The sequence below is a fragment of the Helianthus annuus genome, chromosome 3, assembly GCF_002127325.2.
Source record: "Helianthus annuus cultivar XRQ/B chromosome 3, HanXRQr2.0-SUNRISE, whole genome shotgun sequence".
Classification (NCBI taxonomy): Eukaryota; Viridiplantae; Streptophyta; class Magnoliopsida; order Asterales; family Asteraceae; genus Helianthus; species Helianthus annuus.
In genome coordinates this window covers 117,146,293-117,167,302 of record NC_035435.2, presented here as the reverse complement: position 1 = coordinate 117,167,302, position 21,010 = coordinate 117,146,293, and the positions used below count along the sequence as shown (strand labels likewise).

At 39.1% G+C, this 21,010-nt stretch overlaps 1 protein-coding gene across 3 annotated transcripts; it reads left to right on the top strand.

Moving 5' to 3' along the window:
* Positions 1 to 15,820: 15,820 nt before the first annotated feature.
* On the top strand, positions 15,821 to 18,570 carry LOC110929556 (FIP1[V]-like protein). 3 transcript variants are annotated; one of them, XM_035987390.1, is made up of 8 exons: positions 15,821 to 16,028; positions 16,305 to 16,378; positions 16,703 to 16,743; positions 16,866 to 17,112; positions 17,227 to 17,316; positions 17,391 to 17,456; positions 17,536 to 17,670; positions 18,047 to 18,570. In XM_035987390.1, exons 5-8 carry the CDS (start codon positions 17,278 to 17,280, stop codon positions 18,164 to 18,166), a joined length of 360 nt encoding a protein of 119 aa, XP_035843283.1. In that variant the 5' UTR covers positions 15,821 to 16,028; positions 16,305 to 16,378; positions 16,703 to 16,743; positions 16,866 to 17,112; positions 17,227 to 17,277; the 3' UTR covers positions 18,167 to 18,570. The 3 variants fall into 3 exon arrangements, with proteins under 3 accessions (XP_035843283.1, XP_035843284.1, XP_035843282.1); XM_035987389.1 differs by lacking the exon at positions 15,821 to 16,028 and having other exon boundaries at positions 16,092 to 16,378; XM_035987391.1 differs by lacking the exon at positions 15,821 to 16,028 and having other exon boundaries at positions 16,090 to 16,378; positions 16,866 to 17,316.
* The last annotated feature ends 2,440 nt before the right edge of the window (positions 18,571 to 21,010 follow it).

Genomic DNA, 21,010 nt, shown 5'->3' with positions numbered 1-21,010 from the left:
GTCCGCTCAAAAGGTTTGGGGGTCGCTTATTAGTCACCTTCTTCACAAGTTTGTCTGAGCATTACAGGTTGTCGGCCACTGTTAATGATTTCATATTGCATGTGAATGTTTGTTGATTGGTCGGCTTAGTGGAACAAAAAAGGCCAAATCACAGCCCTTGTAGCACCGCCCCATTACCTTTGTGAAGCCCAAAACCCACCGCATGTTTGTTGTTATTAAGGCACCGCCCCACTTGCATTAAAAGCCCAATCGAGGATTTCCAGTTGCCGTTCACTGTCATTTGATACTTCGGCCCAATTGTATCACCGCCGTCCCACTAGCACCGCTCATTTATGTGTTGATTGGTGTTGATTGGCTGCAAAATCATTGTCTATTTTAATAACAAAGGCACAATCACAATTTGATTCAGTTTTTGAGAGTTTTATATTTTCAAACTAATCGTTTGATTGTGTGTTTGCAGGTGATTCGAGGGATTTTTACAAGGTGTAAATATCTAGAAGTTGAAATTGTGTGAATTTTGAACGAAAAACAATTTTTGAATCATGTCACTTAACAAAGAAAGTGAAGTCAAAATGTTTGATGAACAAGAAAACAAGAATCTTGAAAATCTAAATAACTGGAAAAAGGAAGCTTGGAATGAAACGAGATATGATAAAGAGGTTTATATAAAAAGATACGAAAATTTCTTGTGTATGAAGGATGAATCGATGGAGATGTTGAAAGAAAGATTTTGGGAATTAATCATCAAATTAGAAAAACATAAGATATATCATTCAAAGGATGAAAGAATTTTGAAATTTGTTGATGCTTTACCTTTGGAATGGGATAACTTCGTGAATGGACTGAAACGGGATTCTAGTTTATCACGCTATGATTTAAGAAGTTTCATCAATACAATAACAAATCATAGGCTTCATGAAAATTCAAATAAAAGGAAATTATTGGATGAAATAAAAGAAGAATCAGGAAAGATATATTTGAATGTAATCATTGAAATGAGAAAACGAATCGATGTGTGTCTTGCAGCAAAAAATAATATGAGATACGATATTAAGAGGGGTTGTTATATTGATGAAAGTTCGAATCCTCTTGATTTTGTTAAAATTTTTTGTGCAGGTACAAACAAGATGGAAACAAAGAAAGAAGCTGAAGGTGGTAAGATGAATGGAAATTGCTCAAAATATGAAAAATCAGAAACAGACAATGTCAAACTTCTGAAGGATGTAGAGAGTTTGACATTGGAAAACAAAACTTTGAAGATCGAGAAGAAGGCTGATGAAGATCAGATTTTGAGTTTGCGCCTGAACTGCGAAAAATTGAGATCTGATAATGACAATTTTTTAAAGATTGTTGAAAGTTTAACATCAGAAAACAAAATTTTGAAAGAAAAAGAAAAAGGTTTTGAAAGCAAAAGAAAATCTTCAGAAGATGAAGATTTCTGGATAAAATTGGAAAACAAAAATCTGAAAGAAAATGAAACAAGATTTCAAGAACAGTTAAAAGTCTAGGAAAATGAAAAATCTGTTCTTGAAAATCTTAAAATTAAAAATGAAAAATCAATTAAGTCTCATCTTGAGAGAATATCTCAGCTTGAAAATGAAGCTGAGAATTCAAGGATCAAGATTGAAGAACTTGAAAAGAAGTTGAGAGGTTTTGTGATTACATCTGATAGTTTGAATTTTCCATGTCCAAAACCGATCAATTCTGTTTCAATAAGTGACAAGGTCACAAATTTTGACAAAGTCAAAATTGAAGATTGTGATGATGTATCTGATGATGAAAAAGAAAAAGAAAAGAAAAGAAAAATATTTTTAGATTTAAAAGAAAAATTTAAAAATACTGTTTTGCAATCTACTGAGAAAGGTGAATGCTCAAAGCAAAAACCTGTAAAGAAGATTGTGGAACAGAAACAAAAAGATAAAAATTTGAAAAACCCTAAAAAAGAAAATAAAAGCTCATCAGATAAGTCATCCAATCATTTTCAAAAATCACAAAAAGTTAAAAATGAAAACTCACAAAATGTTGGTAATAAGTGGTGCAGGTTTGACCACAGTGCTCAAATGCCAAATCAAGGATACAAGAAGAGAAATGACTACCACAAGGCAACTCAATGCTATGATTTAAGTGTGTGGTATGAAAATGGTATACGATATAAAAGAGAGAAGAGGTATGATAACAGAATGTGTTACTCTTGTGGCTATCAAGGACACATTGCTGTTAACTGCCAAAGTCAGAGATTTGAAACGAGAAGGTGTTATGAATGCCAAATTCGAGGTCACATTGCCAGAGATTGCCCAAGGAGATCAATGGGAAGATCGAGGGCTGAATCTCAAAGTAAGGCAAAGAAACCAGTCAAAGTCAAGCCCAAAGAACAGAAGGTTCAACAACCTAAAGTTCAGGAAACAAAAGTAAAACTTTCTCAGGGGCAGAAAGACAGACTGCGTAAGAAGAGGAAGAAGACCAGAGAATATCTGGAAAGGATTTTGTCCTCGGGTTCTTCAGTTGATAAGAATAAAAGTACTGATGAATCGCTTCAATCGACTGCAAAGTCAAACAAGCCGAGTTCATCAGTTACAAATTTGAGGACAACAGAGAAAAAGGAGAAAAAGAAAAAGAAATGTGTCGGCGATGAATCTGACAGATCAAAGTCAGACAAGCCACATTCAGGCAATGACTCTGGTTCAACAAAACTAGAAGAGCCAGTTGTTGAGGTAAAAACTATCAAACCCAAGGCTGGTCAGGCTTGGGTGGATCTTTTCAAATGAAAAACCCTGACTTGCCGGAGTTCCCAGGTTGGTAAGCGTGGAACATGAATCGGCATATTTCTTGAGAAATTTCACTCTGGTGATTTTTCATCTTATATGTGGTAAATCAGGGACATTAAGTTGTACTTGATTTTCTACAAGTGATGTTTGTGATTAAAGGAAAACAATGTGATGAAATAACCCCGAGTTTATGAATCAACACACAAAACTAATTTTCCGAAAAAAAACCATTTTGATTAAAACAAACTTAAGTGTTTTGAAATCATAATGGGAAAATAGTTTGTTGTGAGGGGGAGTTCTGATTGTTTACGCCAAGTGGATGGAGAATTGAAGTGATTCGATATCAGTTTGTCATTTTATTTGTACAGTTTTCAAATTTTCCTTGAAAATCAAAATTGAAACATATTTTGATTTTAGGGGGAGAAAAATTTTAAAAATTAGAAAATTTGAAAATACCAAAAACATTGAAAAATCAAAAATGAGCTTTGTTGATAAAAGAGGAAATGATAGTACATCAGTGGACTATCACAGCACGCTAAGGAAATGAATTGTCAAATGTGATAAACGGTCTCACTGATGATGTGACGTTAGGTTTTCGTACATTTAGTAGATTTATTCGGGATATAAACCTAAAATTTCAAACTTGCAAAATTTGTGGGGAACACTACTTGGATATATAGGTAACCCCTGAAATCTCGTTTGAAAGGTCTCGTATTCTAATATACTAGGTGTTTATACTATTTGATGTCTGTGGTATTATTCCGGGACTTCTGCTGAACGGAAGTTCTGACCTAGTCCTTGGATAATGCTTTGCGTGAAATGCTTGAAACATAGCATTATAGCCCTCAGATTGATTAGACAATAAAATTGATAATCATCTGTTGTAGCTGAAAAGATTCTCTAAAGGGAACAAATTGCAAAAGTCGAAAACTGATATCTCTCTGCGTATACGGAAGTATCGACCTGAGATCCCTTAGTCTTCGCATACCCTAAATTATGTACAGACATCATTTTAGTACAATTACCTGTAGATCTTAATTCTGAGATTCTGGATACGGGAGTATATTCAAGAGGTGGGACACATGAATTGAGCTAAGTTCCTAAAACATCTAAATCGTACCCTGAATAGATTGAAAATTGTGTGAAAATTTAAGAGGACAACTATATCGTCAGTCGAGGTGAATCGTTTAGAACTTAAAATGATTAAAGCTTAACGGTGCTAGTGATTTGTCTCAAGAACTGATATGATCCTCTTACACAAACTCACAAAAATATTATTTGTATATATTTGTTTACTGTTTATCATTCAAAAAAAAAATTCAAAAAGATTTTCGGAGTGTTTTAGCATAAATTTTTTGAAAAGTCAAAAAGATTTTCGACAGCTGATTTTGAAGAGCTGATATTCAAAATTCGAGGGCTAATCATGATGAACAGGTTTGGGAGTATATGTTGAAAACTTTAAATGACATATATAAATGGTTTGAAAGATTGTGTATATTGGTTAATCAAGGTCATTTATTTGAACTTGATGTAACTAATATGGTTGTCGAAAATGAGTTCTACCGGTAAGTTTACGGGAATTAATTTGACATAAATTTGTGAAACTTATGATGAGGTAGAGGATATGCAGGTTAACCAGGTTTCAAGTCCTGAGCAGATGTAGAACAAAGCCAGGAATTGATCTTGAATTTGTGAAACGATGAAAGCCAGACTATGATCCCGACAGCTGAGTCTAAGGGGGAGTCTGAAGACGAGCTCAAGGAAAATGAAAGCGTACAAAGAGCCAGGTATCATTCCTGGAGGAGCTTGTATACGGAAATCCAGGTGCCGATCCCAAAAGCACGGAAGCTTGACTGTGATAACTCGAGTTTTCGACTTTCACCTTCGCATTGAATGCACGTTGACTTTGACTGTTTAAGTGTTTGACTTGATTGACTTGTAATGTACACGTTGTGATAAATGGAAGTGTTTGTGTTTGCATGATTATGTGTTTAATTGTATAACTTAAAACCTGTTGAGAAACTTAAACTGTTAAACTGTTAACACATGAATGAGCTCGACGAAACAGAAGTTGATTCGCCAAGAACATCTCGACGAAACAATAAATCTGTTTCGTCAACATCATCTCAACGAAACAGGAAATCTGTTTCGCCGGCCCATCAGTTTCGCCAAGCCCAGTAAGGGCCCATTACGTGAAAACGTGTATAATAACGTGAACCGGCTCCTATTTTTCACTCTTGGCAAAACAAAAACTCTAGAACACTCTGTGCGACGGCAGATTGTATTCCCAAGCTCTCTCGAACGACCCGCATCATCCTTACTTGTATCTCGGTTAGTATAATCGGTTTTTATGATACTTTGATCTCTCAACCTTTGCGTGTGTATGTGCTGGTTCGATCTCTAGAATAAATGTGTTTATATGAGTATTGTGGTTTCGAATTGGTATGCACGATTGTTTATATGAATCGGTTTCATAACTTATACGAAACATGATTGTTAGGGTTGTTTAGCATTTAACCGGATGTGTTCTCATGATTAACATATATGCTAGATTACCTACGATTGGCACACAGTTTTATTACAGTTAGTATAACGATCCCTGTATGGGTCCGTATGTTTGATTGATGATCATGTGATTACTGTTTGATGACTGATGTTGATGTTGATGTCGATAACGGCTGTAGCCATGATTAGGGTTCCTGTGATTTCTGTGTTATATGATGACTGTATGATTGATGACGTTGTGACGGCAATCAGGGTTTTGAAACCGTAACTGATCATTGACGTAACTGATGTTTGACGAACTGGACTAGTTTGACGAAACAGAAATCTCGGCGAAACAGAATGTGTTTCGCCAAGGGATGATTGACGAAACAGAACTCTGTTTCGCCAAAGGCAGAATTGACGAAACGGGTTGTGTTTCGCCAAAGATGTGATTCGCCAAAGTGTGATTCGCCAAAAGTGTATTTCGCCAACTTGAATACTTGCACAGTAACCTGATTTAACATTGTTAGAAGTTAACTGAGATATTTAACTGTTGTTAAGTGATACGCATGACTTATATGAATTCGAATGCGTACAATGTGCTACTTGGTGATCATCGATGCATTGTCCTTTGTGATTAAACATACGTGCCAACTTTGTGAATACCAACTGATCATATACATATACGTACCGTAGGACTTGACTGATTGTTTGTGAGCACTTACTGTAACATACCGAGCAAATCAAGGTGAGTTCACTGCATTTCTCAAGCATGCGTCCCGGTGGTTTGGGACAACTAGTAAACGTTTGGAAAGGGAATCTTGGGTAAACAATGTAATTGGGTCTTGGTTATTGTACATGGGATCGATCATTACCAATGCTTGGTTAGGAGCATTGGGGTTGTTAAGGGGCACACTCCCCGGATACATATGGGCACACTCCCTAGGGTATCTAGCATGTTATGAGCAACATCGTATCGCAACATTGAATCGCATTAACATACATCTGGTAACAAAACACGTTAACTAAACTTTGAACTCACCAGCGTCGTCTGACACACTTGTCTGCATGCTTGTAGGTCGTTAGAATTCGTGACTTGGACTTGCTATCTGGGAGTGCTGGAGTGGTCATGGATCGAAGCTATTGGACTACTTATATTTGATACATTGGTTTTGAGTATTATTATGAAACAATTGCTAAACAATTTATCACATGCTTCCGCTATATAACTCTTTGGGAATTGATACTATGTTTGACATTTAATCTTGGCAATTAATGACATGTTTTATTTAAATATTTATCATTGGTTCAATGTGATTGGTGGCTCAGACTCTGATGTGTAACACGCCTCGCGGAGTTTCCGCAGGTGGGATTTTGGGGGTGTTACAGTTTGGTATCAGAGCCACTGGTTATAGTGAACTAGGTTTTAAAACATTTTATAAAACCAGACTATAACCAAATACCTTCGAAGAATCGATCATGACACTCAGCTCCAGATCGCAAGGTTAGTCTCCTGTTTAGTTTATGCCTTACTTCTTTAGTAGTCACACACTCATAACTTGCATGACACGATATACTCGATACTACGGTGACTAGATAGTGAGACACTACTCTTCAACTTATGTGAATAGTAAACCTGTGATACCATTCGTTGTGTTGTGTGAACGGGAGAAACTTCGAGCGCAAGCTAAGAGGCACTGAGATAAGCATGCAAATTGCCTTATTATTATGGGTGCACACTTAATAATAACGCGGGGTGCATGCAAGTCCCAGTGAGGCTTATCGAGCGTGAGAAGGGTTCTGCCTTATTATGTGAGAACTTGGTAGTACGTAGATATCAACCTGATACTTGATATCCATCTTGTTTCGATTTCCTGAATTGGCTCATCTCTATATATAGAATCATGAGTGGACGAGGACACGGACGTGGCAACATCAACATGACTCAGGCTGAGTTGACTGACCTAATTAACACCCGTGTGGCTGAGGCTTTAGCAGCCTATCAAGCTGGTACGGAATGTACCAAGTACTTTTACTCTTATATCGCGTACACGTCTTTTCACTCCTGTAACGTGTTTCCTTTCGTCATTTAGGTCAGCAAGTGCAACCTCAACCCAACCAGCCTGCGTGTACGTTCAAAATGTTTATGGACTGTAAGCCACAGACTTTCACCGGGACAGAAGGGGCTGTGGGACTTCTGAGATGGTTCGAGAAAGCAGAGTCTGTGTTTGCTATCTGTAACTGTCCCGCTGGGGACAGGGTGAAATATGCTGCGGGTAACTTGGCGGATGGTGCCCTAACGTGGTGGAATGCCCAGGTGCAGTTGTTAGGCATTGAGGCAGCGAATGCCACAACTTGGGATGACTTTAAAGAACTGATCAGAGAGGAGTATTGTCCTCGAGATGAGGTCCAGAAGTTGGAAAACGAGTACTATGACTTGAAGATGGTTGGATCTGAAGTCGAAGCGTATGTGAAGCGATCGTATGAATTGGCCGACATGTGCCCGAACTTGTCTCGACCTATGTCTCGGAGGATTGAGTTATTCATCAAGGGGCTGCCTCCGCGTGTGAAGAGTTTGGTCACTGCAGCCCATCTCAATGATTTGACGCAGATTGTTCGATTGACCCACAAGATTGTGGATCAAGAGGTAGAGAGTAACTCGTTACCACTGCGTGTTTCAACCACTACTGCTGCTGCACCCACTGCCACTGCGTCCGCTAATGATAACAAAAGGAAGTGGAGTGACTATGATAAAGCCTCTAGCGCGAGTCAGACACAGAAAAGACCAGATAATAACAACAACCGCAGCATCAGCCAGTCGTCTTCTGTCAATCAAGGCCAAGGGGGTAGCCAAAGCCAGGGTCAGTACGCGGGGAGGAAGCCACGATGTAACAAGTGTGGCTATCATCATTTCGGGCCGTGTGGTCGGATATGTAACAGGTGTGGTAAGGCGGGCCATGAGGCCAGGGATTGTAGGGCCCCACAGCCCAAACACCAGCAGCAACAGAACCAGCAGAACCAGAGACAGCAGGGACAACCACCCCAGCAGAATCAGGGCTTCAGGAAGGGGTGCTATCAGTGTGGAGACGAGGATCACTTTAAGCGGGATTGCTCTCAGTTGAATCAAAACGCTAACGACAACAACCGCTCGAATAACAACAATGCTGGGAACAACAACAACAATGGCAACAATGGGGGTAACGGTAATGGTGCTCGAGGAAGGGTGTTCCAGCTTGGGGCAGGAGATGCTAGGAATGACGGCAATGTTGTCACCGGTACGTTTCCTGTTACGTGTCCCTAGAGTTTAGTCAACGATTGGGGATAACCCCAACGCCTTTAGAAGTTAAGCAAGTAGTAGAACTAGCAGACGGTAAAACGATAGAAGCCTCGAATGTCCTTTTCGGGTGCAAGCTAGATCTGGTGGGTCAAGTATTTGATATTGATCTCCTTCCCGTTACGCTCGGTAGTTTCGATATAGTGGTAGGCATGGATTGGCTGTCCAAGCACCAAGCAGAAATTTTTTGTAAGGAGAAGGTGGTGCGTATCCTTCTCCCTGATGGGGAGTCATTATTGGTTCAGGGGCATCGTAGTGGGACGATGGTTGGTATTATCTCGGCCATGCATGCGCAGAAGTATCTACAGAAGGGGTATCCTGCAATGTTAGCTTTAGTTACAAACGTTCAGTCTGAGGAAAGAAGGATCGAGGATCTGCCAGTGGTGCGGGAGTTCGCTGATGTGTTCCCAGAGGAGTTACCAGGGTTACCTCCTCACCGTCAAGTAGAATTTCAGGTTGATCTGGCGCCAGGAGCGGCCCCAATTGCTCGAGCTCCATACCGGTTGGCTCCTGGGGAGCTACAGGAATTGTCTAATCAGCTACAGGAATTGTTGGATAGGGGTTTCATTCGACCCAGTTCTTCACCTTGGGGAGCCCCAGTTCTGTTTGTAAAGAAGAAAGACGGGTCATTCCGCATGTGTATCGACTATCGAGAGCTCAACAAGGTAACCATTAAGAACCGCTATCCGTTACCACGCATCGACGACTTGTTTGACCAGTTGCAAGGGTCAAGTTTTTTATTCAAAGATCGACTTAAGGTCGGGTTACCACCAGGTAAGGGTTAGAGAAGAGGATGTTCCCAAGACTGCTTTTCGAACGCGCTACGGACACTACGAGTATTTGGTTATGCCGTTTGGATTGACAAATGCACCAGCGGCCTTCATGGATCTCATGAACCGCGTATGTAAGCCATACCTCGACGAGTTTGTTATAGTGTTTATCGACGACATCTTGGTTTATTCAAAGGACAAGGAGGACCACGAACGTCACCTACGCCTCATCTTGGAACTTTTGAGAAGGGAACAGTTGTATGCGAAGTTTTCCAAGTGCGATTTCTGGATTCGGGAAGTGCATTTCCTTGGCTACGTCGTTAACGAGAAAGGGATACATGTGGATCCTGCGAAAGTGGACGCAGTTAAGAATTGGGCGGCACCAAAGACTCCTTCTGAGGTGCGACAATTTCTTGGTCTCGCTGGATATTATCGGAGGTTTATTAGAGATTTCTCGAAGATCGCACAACCCCTCACTTCGCTGACACAGAAGAACACGGTATACTCTTGGGGAACGAAGCAGGAAGAGGCCTTCCAGTTATTAAAGCAGAAACTTTGCAGCGCACCGATTTTGTCTTTACCAGAGGGTACCGAAGATTTTGTGGTCTACTGTGATGCATCTATTCAGGGTCTCGGATGCGTGTTAATGCAACGCGAGAAGGTGATAGCCTATGCCTCGCGATAGTTGAAGATTCATGAGAAAAACTACACGACACACGACTTGGAGTTAGGAGCGGTGGTATTTGCGTTGAAGATCTGGAGGCACTATCTGTACGGTACCAAATGCACCATCTACACCGACCATAGGAGTCTTCAGCATATCTTCGACCAAAAAGAATTGAATATGCGGCAACGGCGATGGGTTGAATTATTGAACGATTATGAATGTGCCATCAAGTATCATCCGGGCAAGGCGAACGTTGTAGCTGACGCCCTCAGCAGAAAGGATAATGCACCTAGGCGTGTACGAGCATTGCAACTCACGATCCAGTCCAATCTTCCTTCCCAGATACGAAACGCTCAGTTAGAAGCGTTGAAACCAGAGAACGTTCAAGCTGAAGCTTTACGCGGCTCAAGGCAACGACTAGAACAAAAGGGAGACGGTGCTTACTACGTAACCGGACGCATCTGGGTTCCACTCTATGGTGACTTACGACAACTTGTAATGGATGAGGCACATAAGTCACGTTACTCCGTACATCCTGGATCAGATAAGATGTACCACGACTTGAAAACTACATACTGGTGGCCTAGCATGAAAGCCCATATAGCAACATACGTCAGTAAATGTTTGACTTGTGCTAAAGTCAAGGCGGAACATCAAAAGCCCTCAGGTCTACTGCAGCAACCAGAGATACCCACATGGAAGTGGGAACAGATCGCCATGGATTTCGTGACAGGACTACCAAGAACTCAGACCGGAAACGATACCATTTGGGTGATTGTTGATCGTCTCACGAAGTCCGCACATTTCTTAGCAATCAAGGAGACAGACAAGTTCTCGCATCTAGCAGCGGTTTATCTTAAAGAGGTCGTCTCTAGGCATGGGGTACCAACTTCTATCATCTCAGATCGAGATCCGCGTTTCACTTCAGAGTTATGGCAGTCAATGCATAAATCGTTCGGTTCCCAACTCGACATGAGTACCGCTTATCACCCGCAGACGGATGGTCAAAGCGAGCGCACCATCCAGACACTTGAAGACATGCTGCGAGCATGTGTAATTGATTTCGGGAAGGGGTGGGAGAAACATTTGCCATTGATAGAGTTCTCCTATAACAACAGCTACCATACAAGTATTAAGGCAGCTCCGTTCGAAGCACTGTACGGACGGAAATGTCGTTCACCTCTCTGCTGGCTTGAGGTGGGTAATAGTCAGATCACAGGCCCTGAGTTTGTGCTTGAAGCGTCAGAAAGCATTGTGCAGATCCGAAACCGTATGGCCGCAGCTCGCGACCGCCAGAAAAGCTACGCTGACAAGCTTAGTAAACCGTTGGAATTTGAAGTTAATGATCGCGTTATGTTAAAAGTCTCACCCTGGAAGGGTGTGGTGCGTTTTGGGAAACGCGGCAAACTAAACCCTCGTTACGTAGGACCCTACAAAATTCTGGAACGAATTGGAAAGGTAGCTTACAGGTTGGAATTACCTGCTGAGTTGGGTAATGTTCACGATGTATTTCACGTGTCGCAGTTAAAGAAGTGTTTGGTTGACGAAACACTAGTTGTACCATTTCAAGAGCTGAAAATAGATGACAAGTTACAGTTTGTCGAAGAACCTATTGAGATTATGGATCGGGAAGTTAAAGTGCGTAAGCATAGTCGTATACCCATTGTGAGAGTTCGTTGGAACTCAAGACGTGGTCCGGAGTTCACGTGGGAACGCGAGGACCAGATGGAACGCAAGTATCCACACTTATTTCCCAAAGACAAGACCCAGCCTAGCAATTCTACATCTCATGTAACTAGTGAATTTCGGGACGAAATTCCCATTCAAGTTGGGGATGATGTGACACCTGCGGAAAATGCACAGTCATCTTGATTAGCATCGCATCGTGTTGCGGATGGCCTATCAAATTTCGGGACGAAATTTCTTTCAAGTTGGGGATGATGTGACAACTCGAGTTTTCGACTTTCACCTTCGCATTGAATGCACGTTGACTTTGACTGTTTAAGTGTTTGACTTGATTGACTTGTAATGTACACGTTGTGATAAATGGAAGTGTTTGTGTTTGCATGATTATGTGTTTAATTGTATAACTTAAAACCTGTTGAGAAACTTAAACTGTTAAACTGTTAACACATGAATGAGCTCGACGAAACAGAAGTTGATTCGCCAAGAACATCTCGACGAAACAGGAAATCTGTTTCGTCAACATCATCTCAATGAAACAGGAAATCTGTTTCGCCGGCCCATCAGTTTCGCCAAGCCCAGTAAGGGCCCATTACGTGAAAACGTGTATAATAACGTGAACCGGCTCCTATTTTTCACTCTTGGCAAAACAAAAACCCTAGAACACTCTGTGCGACGGCAGATTGTATTCCCAAGCTCTCTCGAACGACCCGCATCATCCTTACTTGTATCTTGGTTAGTATAATTGGTTTTTATGATACTTTGATCTCTCAACCTTTGCGTGTGTATGTGCTGGTTCGATCTCTAGAATAAATGTGTTTATATGAGTATTGTGGTTTCGAATTGGTATGCACGATTGTTTATATGAATCGGTTTCATAACTTATACGAAACATGATTGTTAGGGTTGTTTAGCATTTAACCGGATGTGTTCTCATGATTAACATATATGCTAGATTACCTACGATTGGCACACAGTTTTATTACAGTTAGTATAACGATCCCTGTATGGGTCTGTATGTTTGATTGATGATCATGTGATTACTGTTTGATGACTGATGTTGATGTTGATGTCGATAACGGCTGTAGCCATGATTAGGGTTCCTGTGATTTCTGTGTTATATGATGACTGTATGATTGATGATGTTGTGACGGCAATCAGGGTTTTGAAACCGTAACTGATCATTGACGTAACTGATGTTTGACGAACTGGACTGGTTTGACGAAACAGAAATCTCGGCGAAACAGAATGTGTTTCGCCAAGGGATGATTGACGAAACAGAACTCTGTTTCGCCAAAGGCAGAATTGACGAAACGGGTTGTGTTTCGCCAAAGATGTGATTCGCCAAAGTGTGATTCGCCAAAAGTGTATTTCGCCAACTTGAATACTTGCACAGTAACCTGATTTAACATTGTTAGAAGTTAACTGAGATATTTAACTGCTGTTAAGTGATACGCATGACTTATATGAATTCGAATGCGTACAATGTGCTACTTGGTGATCATCGATGCATTGTCCTTTCTGATTACACATACGTGCCAACTTTGTGAATACCAACTGATCATATACATATACGTACCGTAGGACTTGACTGATTGTTTGTGAGCACTTACTGTAACATACCGAGCAAATCAAGGTGAGTTCACTGCATTTCTCAAGCATGCGTCCCGGTGGTTTGGGACAACTAGTAAACGTTTGGAAAGGGAATCTTGGGTAAACAATGTAATTGGGTCTTGGTTATTGTACATGGGATCGATCATTACCAATGCTTGGTTAGGAGCATTGGGGTTGTTAAGGGGCACACTCCCTGGATACATATGGGCACACTCCCTAGGGTATCTAGCATGTTATGAGCAACATCGTATCGCAACATTGAATCGCATTAACATACATCTGGTAACAAAACACGTTAACTAAACTTTGAACTCACCAGCGTCGTCTGACACACTTGTCTGCATGCTTGCAGGTCGTTAGAATTCGTGACTTGGACTTGCTATCTGGGAGTGCTGGAGTGGTCATGGATCGAAGCTATTGGACTACTTATATTTGATACATTGGTTTTGAGTATTATTATGAAACAATTGCTAAACAATTTATCACATGCTTCCGCTATATAACTCTTTGGGAATTGATACTATGTTTGACATTTAATCTTGGCAATTAATGACATGTTTTATTTATATATTTATCATTGGTTCAATGTGATTGGTGGCTCAGACTCTGATGTGTAACACGCCTCGCGGAGTTTCCGCAGGTGGGATTTTGGGGGTGTTACATTGACGAAAGGGGGAGCCTGAAGACAGATCCATGGGGATTCTGTTCGAGAGAGAGAAAGAGAAGGCGCTATGAGATTGACTACGGCAATATCCAAGGGGGAGTCTGTTAGTGCAATATCTGTCTATCACCTCCGTCAATCTATTCCGTAGCAGAAATAGAAGAAACCGAAGGTTTTTAAGCATTCTAGGTTACAACTAGTTAAAAAGGGCAAGGTGGCAAACTTATAAATAAGGAGAAATCCTTATAATCCTTGTGCCTATAAATAGCTCATTTAGTTGTAAAGGTTAAGACTTTTGAAAGACTTGGAGCTCATTTTGGAGAATTAGAGATCTAGTTGTAGAGAGAGAAAGTCTAGAGAGAGAAAGTCTCTCTAAGTGATTCACGGCATTGTACACGACGTCATCTTAATCGAATCACGTTTTCTTGTACGTTATTGAGTGTTCGATCACATACGTTCACGGATTCCGCACGTCGAACGTACGTTACGCAATCGAACAGTATCGAAACCGGTCCTAACAACTCATAATTATGTAAATCTGGAATTTATACATACAAGGTCGTACAAGTGCAAAACCCAGATTCATTATAAAGCTATTAAGAAACTCGGACATATTAATTTCGGACTTTGTGACTTCACAAAGTCTGACAATTATCTCCGGACTAACCATCGCACACTATCACAAAATAAGGAGATATCAATGTAACAATTACAGTTTGCAGTTCTACGATTAAAACCCTAATCAACAATGTTACGAATAAAAACCACAGTTTAGCAATTTTAACATGTCAATAGCATCCTAACATGAGGCAAACAATTACACATTCATTCATAAACCATTGCAGGTTCAAGCAGATGTGATCAAGTAAACACAGAGCAATTATTTGGACGTCTAGGGCTTGCATGAAATCAAGTGAGCAGAGATATCAATGTATAACATAAAACATTACCGTTGATTTGATCTAGAGTTTGTTCTTGATGAATTGATGGATTGAAAGATCAGAATTGCAAATGATTGTGTGTGAGATTGGTGTAGCTAGAAATGATTAGAGAGAAATTGTGGTACGATGATTATGGGAATGTTTAGGGTTGCAGTGGATTTACAAGAGTTTCAATACTAACCCTAAACACCCTTAACTGTGGTTAGGTTAAAGTATTAACCTGGAATCACGGGTTGTCACTGTGTTCCCCAATGAACCCTCCTATATATATATATATATATATATATATATATATATATATATATATATATATATATATATATACACATATACATATATATAGAATTGCGCTAAAATAAGAACCACCTCGAGTTGTAAGAACCGTGAGAACTTTTTAATCCGGGGCGAGGTGGACCAAATTTTTTTTTTCATAAACGTAGATGCGTGTATTATAAACACATTTGTAAAAGAAATTCAAAAAAAATGTCGTGTGTGTAGTTTTGAGCACCACAAGTTTATGTTTACGGGTACCGTAAATTTTCCCGTAAGATTTACCGTACCCGTAAACACAAACTTGTGGTGCTTAAAACTACACACACGACATTTTCTTTTGAATTTTATTTACAAATGTGTTTATAATACACGCATCTACGTTTATCAAAAAAAAATTTGGTCCACCTCGCCCCGTATGGTGTAGTTCTCACGGTTCTTACAACTCGAGGTGGTTATCATTTTAGCGGTCCCCTATATATATATCTATACTATATTAATAAACATATCCAAAGGACTTCTTAAGGTCATATGAATTTCTTTAAAACACCTTTAATGCATAATGTACAACCCAGTAAAGCACACTACTAATTACCTTTCCAGTTATACCCTCAATCACACAAAAAACGCGGCCAACAAGAACCCTAAATTTCATTTCAAATTTCAAATTGAGAGCCCCTTTTTTTCATTTTCGTTCTCTCCCTCCCTCAAAGATCTGGATTTGGATCTGTGGATCCAAAAGGAAAAACAATCAGAGATCTTCAACAGCTTCAAACTCCTCTACGATCCCTCCACACACTCCTTCGATCACACATTCCTTGAGAAGAAACAAGAACTTTGTGAGTTTCGAACTCCTCTATTCACATGTATGATTTTTTAGGGGTTTTGATTCCCATCTCAGTTTAGACTCGGGATTTTGAGAATCCCATGTTTCTTTTTTCAGATTCAGTTCATTCTCTCTGAACTTAGGGTTTTCACATCACCATTTCTTGAGTGTTTGTGGTGATTGCATCAAGAGCAGGGGATTTTGAGAAGCCCATGTTTCTTTTCACATCATATCACACACGGATTTGGTACAATTTGTAAATTGTTTCACTTTTTATTGTTTTTGCTAGGGCTGTATTCAATCAGCTAGGGTTTTCATCTTTTACAAACAAGGGGAAGCTGCGGCCGTCAATATGGTTCTCAAGTACGTTTTCTCATCTTTAATTCATCACTTCAACATATATATCCATCATCTATATCTATATTGCAACATGTTACACAATATTGTTTCTATTGTCTGCGTAAGTTAGGGTTTCAAACTCACGGAATTTGATTTATTGTTCATAAGGAACTCAGGTTTTCACTATATCAGTAAATCTGTATGATTTTCACTTCATTACCTGTTTATATACGAATTTAATTACTGTATTGATTAATAATAGGCTATAGATGCTTGATTTTAGGTTTTTCTAGAGATGCTATTTGGTTATAATGTTTAATTTTACTTTTACTTTGGTTGTTGTTATAGGATTGAGCTATGCAGATTCAGTGGCCAGAAGATTTACCCTGGTAAGGGTATTAGATTCATCAGATCTGATTCACAGGAATATAATGGTGAATCTGTTTTGGATATTTCACAAAGGTTACTTCTTGATATAGTTTAATCTCTTTTTATTTGGGGAACTGTGTAGTATGTGAGACCTGGTGCTGCACCTATGCTTGGAGCGAGTCCTGTAGCAACTGGTGGAGCCCTGGGTCAAGTTCGTCTACCTGGAAGTATGTTATCTTTTGCTGGTCGAGGTGGAGGTGAATGGCATCCAGCTGGCACAAAAAAAACGTTCCTCCTAATATGTAGAAAAACTTTCATCCGGGTTGGAACAACAATGGAGTGGGTCGTGAATTTGGCAGTGGACTAGATTTCACCCTTCCATCACACAAGTAATGACCGTACATCACTATCATATCTTATCTAGATTGCTGATGATTATCTGTAGGTGGTTATTAAAGTGCGGATGATTCATTTTTCTATGCTTCTACAATGGTTTTGAGTAGAAACCGTGGAGATTACAAGGCATTGATATATCAGCTTTTTTTAACTTCGGTATGAATGAGGAAACCTGGAAGGAATATTGCAAACAACTGGTCAATGTTACAAAATTTTATGCAGAAAATGGTGAGCTATAATTACAAAATATTGCCTTCATTTTGGTTTGTAGGAACATCGCCTAGAGGCTACAATGCAAAGTAAAATTCACGTTTATGAAAGCGGGAGGGCTGAACAGGTATATATTGCTTTTATATGCGGTTCATACTCATGATATTGATGATAAATAAACAATATCGTTTTTGTTTATTTTTTAGAAGTATGATCCTGATCTCCCCCCAGAGCTAGCTGCAGCAGCAGGTCATGATATCTCATCTGAAAACCGTAACTTTGGAAAAGTTGATGTGCAAAGTGACTTAGCTAAGGGGTCTGTACACTCTCCGATGCAATTGGTGAACTAGATTTTAAATGTATGGTTTCCGAAGTCTGTTCTAATCCACACCAATAGCTTTTTGAATAATTTTGAAAGCTTATCAACCCATCTAAGAACTAACCAACTTCCTTGAAGTGTTTGAATAATTTTGAAGGTTTATCAACCCCTGATTACCCAAGTATCGCGACCACCCACCAGTTTTGAAATGTGATTCGAATATGTTACAGTATCAAATGTTTATTTTATTTTATGTGTGAACCCCGCTGGGTACTCGCAACTGAAGCTAAAATATTAGAAAAAGATTGTTTTATGTCTACTTTATGGTGCTTGTTGAAACAGGGTAGGCTAGCAAACTTTTCTCTTCATTTGTATTACTTTTTTTTTTTATCTTGTAGATGACTAAGGAGTCAATATATTACAAAACAACATCTAACGTCTTTTGTAAGCCAATCATAGACGAATATGGAGACATGATGATGGCGAGCACCATTTGTAATCTTGAGTACATGCAATAGTAAAGGAAAACAGATGGTTATATTAATGTTAAGCTGAAAAGATAAACCGTTTCATCCCACATCGTTGAAAAATTTTAGTTGAGAATTAGTGTTCAGGTCCCTCGTTTATGCATTTGGATTATTGAAATGCAAGGCCTAAGTTGCTGCTAGCTGGAAGAAGACCGGGGTGTGGGTTAGTGTTCAGGTCCCTCATTTATGCATTTGGAAATTTGCGATTGATAAATGCCCACTTTGCTAATATTGGATGGATAATAAAGCCCACAAAGGTTCTCTAATTCTCTGCAAATAAAGTTTTGTTTGATGTGGACTTTTTTTTGATTAAAGTGTAGACTTTGTAAACATGTATATGCATTTTAATCTATGCATGAATCATACGTGTTTATGCTATTATACGAGTTTACCGAGTTACATATTTGTTGCAACTTATGTTGACGCTCTTGAACACCCTCAAGTCAACGCTTTGAATGTTAAATATAGATTAGAAATTACAGGCAGATTGGTTTATTTAGTTTTGAGCTTATGGTTGTGCTTTTGTTGGCTTGGCACAGTTTGGTTTGTTTACATTCTTTTAAAACTCTTTAAATTCCCATGACAGGTTTTGAAGTACCTTAACTGGAAATTTAGATTTTAGTTATGACCCAACTGAACTGAACCTTCTCATGCACATCCTTAGAATTACTAACAAGTGTTGTGTTTTCCTTTGCATAGCGAATTTGGTTTTGCTTATGGCACAAAACCGAACTGCCCCCGTACATAGCCCTAACCTCACCAACCTAAGTGATGTTTCCCGCCGCATCGCGCGGGTAAACGACTAGTATATATATATATATATATATATATATATATATATATATATATATATATATATGGATGGGTTAAAATAAGAACCACTACGAGTTGTGAGAACCATGAGAACTTTTTGATCCCGCACGAGTTGGGCCATTTTTTTTTTCACAAACGTAGATGGAAACATTATAAACACATCTGAAAAAAAAAGTAAAAAAATGTTGGGTTAACTGATGTAAGTTTTTTTTTAACCCTAATAAAAAAATAGTTATCTGCAATAAATTTGTACGCCAGCGCGTAAAAAAACTTGCACCTGTCAAAACTAACACCTCAGCAATTTTTCTTACTTTTTTTTACAGATATATTTTTATCTACGTTTGTGCAAAAAATTTGGCCCAACTCGCGTGAGATCGAAAAGTTCTCACGGTTCTCACAACGTGGTGGTTTTCATTTGAACCGAATCCTATATATATAGGGTTAGGCTCATTTGTGAATAACTCCCTTGATAGTGAACTGCGTGAACTAATCCTAGCCCTTGATTATCAATACACAAGTGTAAATCAATGGCCATGATTTGATCAGGATTTGATGATGAAAATACACTAGTGTATTTTACGATTTGATGATGTAATTCAATTGCCAGGATTTGTTCACTTAGTTCACAAATACACTATTGTTCACTTTTGAACCCCACCCTATATATATATACATATATATGGAAATTATAGGAATAAATCTCTTATTAGTAAGAAAACTAAGAAACCTAAATGAAAGGTTCTCTTTTTGCCACGTGTTACACCTTTTTGTAGACGTTTTACCTGTAATAACTAGAGGCTATCACGTGTTATGTAACAGATCTTACTTTTTCATAAAAAGCTAAAAGTCTACAAAAGTTGTTACACGTAACATGTGGCAGTTTCTAGTTGTTACACGTAACACAGTCTACAAAAAAAGTGTAACATGTGGCAAAAGGAGATCCATTCATTTGAGTTTCTTGGTTTTGTTAACAAATATGGTTTTTTTTTTCTATCCCTCCCCTATATATACACACTCAAATCTTTACACGTGTAGGTTAATTAGGTGGCTGACGTGTGTGTAAAAAATAGTTGTTAAAAATAAGAATCAACAAGATTCTTAATAGATGACATACGATGGACATATAAATCTAAAGCACATTAATTTTGTGACAACCCAAACTTTCAAGGCCAGTGTTTTTTTTAATCACGTGTCCCTGTTTTCTCACTATTTCTCTTTTACGTCTTTTACGGTAATGAAGTTGTTTCAAACTCGTGACTTTATTTAACGTGTGAATGAAAAACAAAGTGTGATTATGTATAGTTGCATGTTAGTGTATTTGGGCCACGCATATGGGTCACATGCTCATACCTGAAATCCCTGCATTTCTTGTATCGGCCCATACGCGCACACACTCCCACACCCGGAGCCCAAGATTGAGCCCATGGATACACCTTATAGCATCGGACCTATGTTTGGGCTTCTTGAGCCCAATTGAATTGTAGTTTTGGGCCGGCTTCTTTTTTCAACGTATAGGCTCGCATATGTTACTTACGTATCAACATATTGCAACTCTTTCAAACCCTAGTTCCTTTCCTCATCTCTTGTGGTGCGACGACAGTAGGTACCCCCTCCCCCAACGAGGCATCATCTTCTTTCATCGGGTTTCTGGTTAGTAACTTCGTGTTCGTATTAAATCTGATTTGTTTGATTTTGTGTACGTATGTTCCATGAGGGTTAGGTTATGTGAATGTTATGTGAATTGAAAGTTTGTTATTATGATGAATATCTTGATGGCGGTTTGATTTATTGACCTTAATGAACTTTGAATTTTAATACAATCTCACATGCAAGCTGTTACCATGCACATGTAATGGCCGCCGACAATTAGTAATTAAAAAAAAAAAACTTGATTCTATTTGACCAAACAAACTAATAATATGCAATTTCTAAATGACTATTCAAAAGTGGCCGTAAAATCTTTTAATACATCACATGTAAACTGACAAACAATTGTCAATGGCCGACAATTCTAAGTCACAA